General features: G+C 39.1%; 1 protein-coding gene across 1 annotated transcript; it reads right to left on the reverse strand.

Annotated features, from left to right (window-relative positions):
• Positions 1-2,458: 2,458 nt before the first annotated feature.
• Positions 2,459-3,374, reverse strand: LOC116512054 (mas-related G-protein coupled receptor member X4-like). The gene is made up of 2 exons (XM_032222328.1): positions 3,054-3,374; positions 2,459-2,870 (listed from the first exon to the last, which is right to left on the reverse strand). Exons 1-2 carry the CDS (start codon positions 3,372-3,374, stop codon positions 2,550-2,552), a joined length of 642 nt encoding a protein of 213 aa, XP_032078219.1. The 3' UTR covers positions 2,459-2,549.
• Between the last annotated feature and the right edge of the window lie 1,242 nt (positions 3,375-4,616).

Below are 4,616 nucleotides of genomic sequence, written 5' to 3' on the forward strand. Positions count from 1 at the left end.
ATGACGTTGGCTTGAAGACAAGCCAGAAGAATCTCCTAGACATCTTTTCTGTGCTTATTTGCTTGAAACATGCAAAACTCTGTGCCCCACCTAATCAGTATATACCCCCCACATGACATGAAGATGTGACCCTTGGCTTTTTAAGACAATCACCAAGAGGGAAAATAGAAAGGGGAAGTTTGACATAAAGCAGGATAATTAGCAAGAAAAGACTTTTAAAAAATATACTGGTAGGTATATGATTGGCCAGTGGTGAAATTCATTTTTTTTTACTACCGGTTCTATGGGCGTGGCTTAGTGGGCATGGCAAAGGGAGGATACTGCATAATCTCCATTCCAACCCCACTCCTGGGAAGAATATTGCAAAATCTCCATTCCCATCCCACTCTGGGGCCAGACAGAGGTGGTATTTGCTGGTTCTCAGAACTTGTCAAAATTTCCACTACCGGTTCTCCAGAACCTGTCAGAACCTGCTGGATTTCATTTCTGGATTGGCCCTCTTAGCTGAGAAAAGAATTTCACAGGCCAAATCTTCCATCTTGGCACTAAAACCTGATCCAAAACCCTATATGTTTGTTTAAACGGTTGTTAAATTCATACAGAATAAGATTTTGAGTTATGGTTATGGAGGGTAAGGGAAGGCCATCAGAAAGAAGTTAAAAAGTTGCCATGTTTAGCAACTGTGACCTTCGGTTAATGACAGAAGGTGGGAGTATCATCAATAAGCAATTTGGTCGTATTTAAGACTACATAGCTTATTGATAAAAAAGAATAAAAATTCCTGCCTCAACTGCCATTATAAGTCGAGATCTACTTGTATCTTGTTGGAAAAAGCTATATAACTCTCATATGTCTTTTTGTTTAAGTTTTTTGGGGTTCTATGCACCTTTGCTACTATTTACTGTGTTGGTTTTACTGGTTGTCAGCTGATAGATATGACAAGGATGGCGATATCAAATAAAACCTTGATTTTTATCCACTTTAGTTGATAGATCAACATGTCTTCAGAATTCATGATCCACCTCTCTTAAATTTCCAGTCAGGATTCAGAATCACTGTGTTCAAGGACATTGAACCCTAGACATAAGATAGTAGCTTTAAAGTATAATCTCAGTCATGTCTACTCAAAGAGGTATCCTGTTGATCCAGCAGCAGTTACTCCCTTCACAATATGTAAATGTTTAGTAGTAAATGTGGGTTCCAACTCCCTGCATTATCCCTGAGATTTAGCTCTGTATCATTGACCTCAATTGCAAAAGAGTTTTAGTTATGGTGCCTCTTCTGACTTAGGCTTCCTGATACAGTAAAAAGCACACGCTTAGTCCCCAAAATCCTCTTTTTATTTCAACGGCCGTGAATTATATTCATTCGCAGCCCTTAATCACAAATAGTTTGAAAAGAGTTTGACAGAAGTCTGCCAAAGTCTTTCGGGATAAGGCTATTAAGCACCCACCTTGAAACGCTGCCAAAAACTTAATTGCCAATCAGCTTTGCAAGGCCACATGGAGCAAAGAGTCAAAAAGGATCTTCCGAATTTAAACCAACCAGAACAAATAAAGTTGCATCCTGCAAATGCTCACATGCCTTTGCCCCTCATTTATGTCCTCTGGGGAGGGCCAATCACCTTCAAGCCTTCCTCCCGAGTTATCCCTTTTGTCTTAACTATTCTTGCCTTCTGGCATCTCTGTGCATACACGGACTGGGAACAGGCTCCTCCTGTTCCTCTGCCTCGCTGATGTCCAACTCTGGAGGCTCCAGAAGCAGCACAAAACTCCCAGATGTCCCTGTCGTGCTCTCTGCTTCCAATGCAGAGCCCTCATCCGAGCTCTCATTCCCCAGACTCCAGGATTGGCCCATGTTCCTCCCCAACCTCCTCACAGAACAACTCTGCTGTCAGTTCTGCAAGCTGTGGGCAGACCATGACAGTGCCATCATTCTGATATTGTCAGCACCTCTCCATTAGATAATTAGGAAAGAAAGACCACGAGTCTCCATGTGTGGAAATCAAGTGTACTTTTACTAATTATAAATGATTAAAGGCATAGCGAAGCGAAATCTGAATATTTAGGCGCGAAAGCGATTGATATATAGAATAGCCCATTCCCCTCCCCTTGGCATCACAGTTACAGTCCAATCATAATTCTCCCAAGTGTCAGGTGCGAGATAACTTCAAAAGGCATCACGAAGATGGAATGTCGGTGCCGTTAGTCCTGGCGGGAAACTCCCACGCATGTGTAGTCCCATCAGTAGCTGAACTTCAGAACCTTCCTCCAGCACAATGAGTAACCCCTCCCAAATACCATGCCCTCCCTCCCCGTTTCATGGCAGCCGAAGCAACAGCAAAGCAGAGGCTGACAGATATCTTTCTGGTATGGTTCTGGGTAATTAGTTTATAATAGTGGAGAGAAAATTTGTGCTTCCCAAATCTTTCCTCAGTCTTCAAGATGAACTCTGACAACATACTTTTTTGAGGGAAACAAAAAGAGATTTATATTTTATTTTTGTAGTCAAGGGATATCCAAGATTAGAAACAAGTTAAAACTACATTTTTACAGAGGGGTTGAAGCTCTGTTTGTAGATATCTCTCTGCTTTCAGGAGCTCCATCTTCCTTGAAGACTCTTTGAAAAACGACCTTGATGCTCTCCCTGGTCTGAGCTTGTCTCTTTCTCCCAACCAGATAATAGATCACAGGATTAACGCTGCTGTTTAGGGAAGCACCGAAATATATGAACTTAGAGAAGAAAAAAACTGGATTATTATTAATATGAATATAAACAGCATAGAACCCGTAAATGTTTAATGGAAGATTAAAAATAAGGAAACAGAGAAGAGTAATTAAGATCATCACTACCAGTTTTCTACGTTTGATCTGTTTAGGTTTAAAACATATTTTGATAAATAGAATTAGAGTAGAGATTATAATCAATGGAAGGCAAAGGAAAGCAGTTACAATAAAATAAATATCTCTGTAGCCATAATTATCAAATGCAAATACTATAATATTTGCAATTCCAACAAAGAGGAAAGAGAAGACCCATAGGAAGGCACACACAATAGGGGACAAATGTTTTGGCCGGGAACAGCGATGCCAGATTGGGAAGAGGACACACATACACCGGTCAATGCTGATGGCTGCCAGAAGAAAGAGACCATTGATATACATGATGTGGGAGAGAATCATTGAAGGAATTGTGAAGTTCCAGAAGTATATAATAAAACAAGTGCAAAATATAGCCAAAGATACAAGTAATCCAAAGTCAGCAATTGCTAAATTCAGAATCAACACAGTGAAAGGGTTTCTCTTAATCTGGAAACCAAGAAGCCAGATAACAATTCCATTTAATGGGATTCCAATACAGCAGATGATTAACATTGCAATAAAAATGCCAAGCATATTTTTGCACTCATCCAAGTAATTGATAGTATTATATTCAGAATACTCTGCTCTAGAACTTCAGGATGAAATCCACCAAGAGATTTTTCTAATGCAGCAATAATCTCCCGTTTTCTAGTGGAAGTTCCTATTAGAAGAAAAGAAAGAAGAGCGGATTCAATCATTCCTCCATAATTAACATATTATCACGTCTTCCTTCTCTAATAATAATGATATCAATAGCTGAAGAGGGCGTCTTCTATAATCAATAAAATGAAGCATAACTAACAGAAACCCAAATCAGGACCAGTTGTTACTTGGGTCAAGAAGAATCACACTAATTGTTGGGGTTTCTGGAAATCTGGTGCCTAGTAGGCACCAGGACTCAAAACCTTTGGCTAAGCAACTGCAGGACTAATGGAAGGAATGGTTTTTACTGGTCATAAATATACAAAGACAGAAACCAAAGTACTAATATAATGGAGTTATTACCAGAAGTAATAGGTGCCTTTGAGTGTAATCCCAAAAACATTTGGAGCATGACTCAAGCACCACCGGCATTGATAAATCACCATCAGTCAATTGCAAAAGGCAGGTTTAGAATAGAATAGAATAGAATAGAATAGAATAGAATAGAATAGAATAGAAAGATGTTGGATAATCATTTGTCTGAAGTGGTGTCGTTTCCTGCCTAGGCAGGGGGTTGGACTAGAAGACTTCCAATATCCCTTGCAACACGGTTATTCTATTCTATTCTAATCTATTCCATTCTATTATAAACTTGTGGTGATCTCTATTGCTTTCTTTCTGGGGTGACAATGGATTTTATGAACTGTATGTATTTGTGGGAGAGGGGATGGAGAATGAAGAAAACTAAATCTAGTTTAGTCTAATATGATGAAAAATAATGTTGCAAGTGGACTATGCCAGACTTTCAGAATGGGCTTCTTGCTTCAGTCAGAATCTTTAACAACAAAAAATCAGAATCCAAAGGGAAATTATGATTACTCTAATTGTTTCCGAGCACATGCTCTCAAAATAGGAGAAGGGTATCTACATCCCTTTGAGTTATTTATAACACTAATAAAGGCAAGATAAAAACTTAAATAAAGCTGAATAACAAAGTGAGAATGAGATTTTCAGGTGGCCATAGAATTCTGAGGTATTAACTGATATTATCTTCACGGTCCCCAAGTTCTATCCTGGACTCAAGAACTGAAAATGTACTTTGCAAATAACAAT

Source organism: Thamnophis elegans, chromosome 8 (assembly GCF_009769535.1).
Source record: "Thamnophis elegans isolate rThaEle1 chromosome 8, rThaEle1.pri, whole genome shotgun sequence".
Taxonomy (NCBI): Eukaryota; Metazoa; Chordata; class Lepidosauria; order Squamata; family Colubridae; genus Thamnophis; species Thamnophis elegans.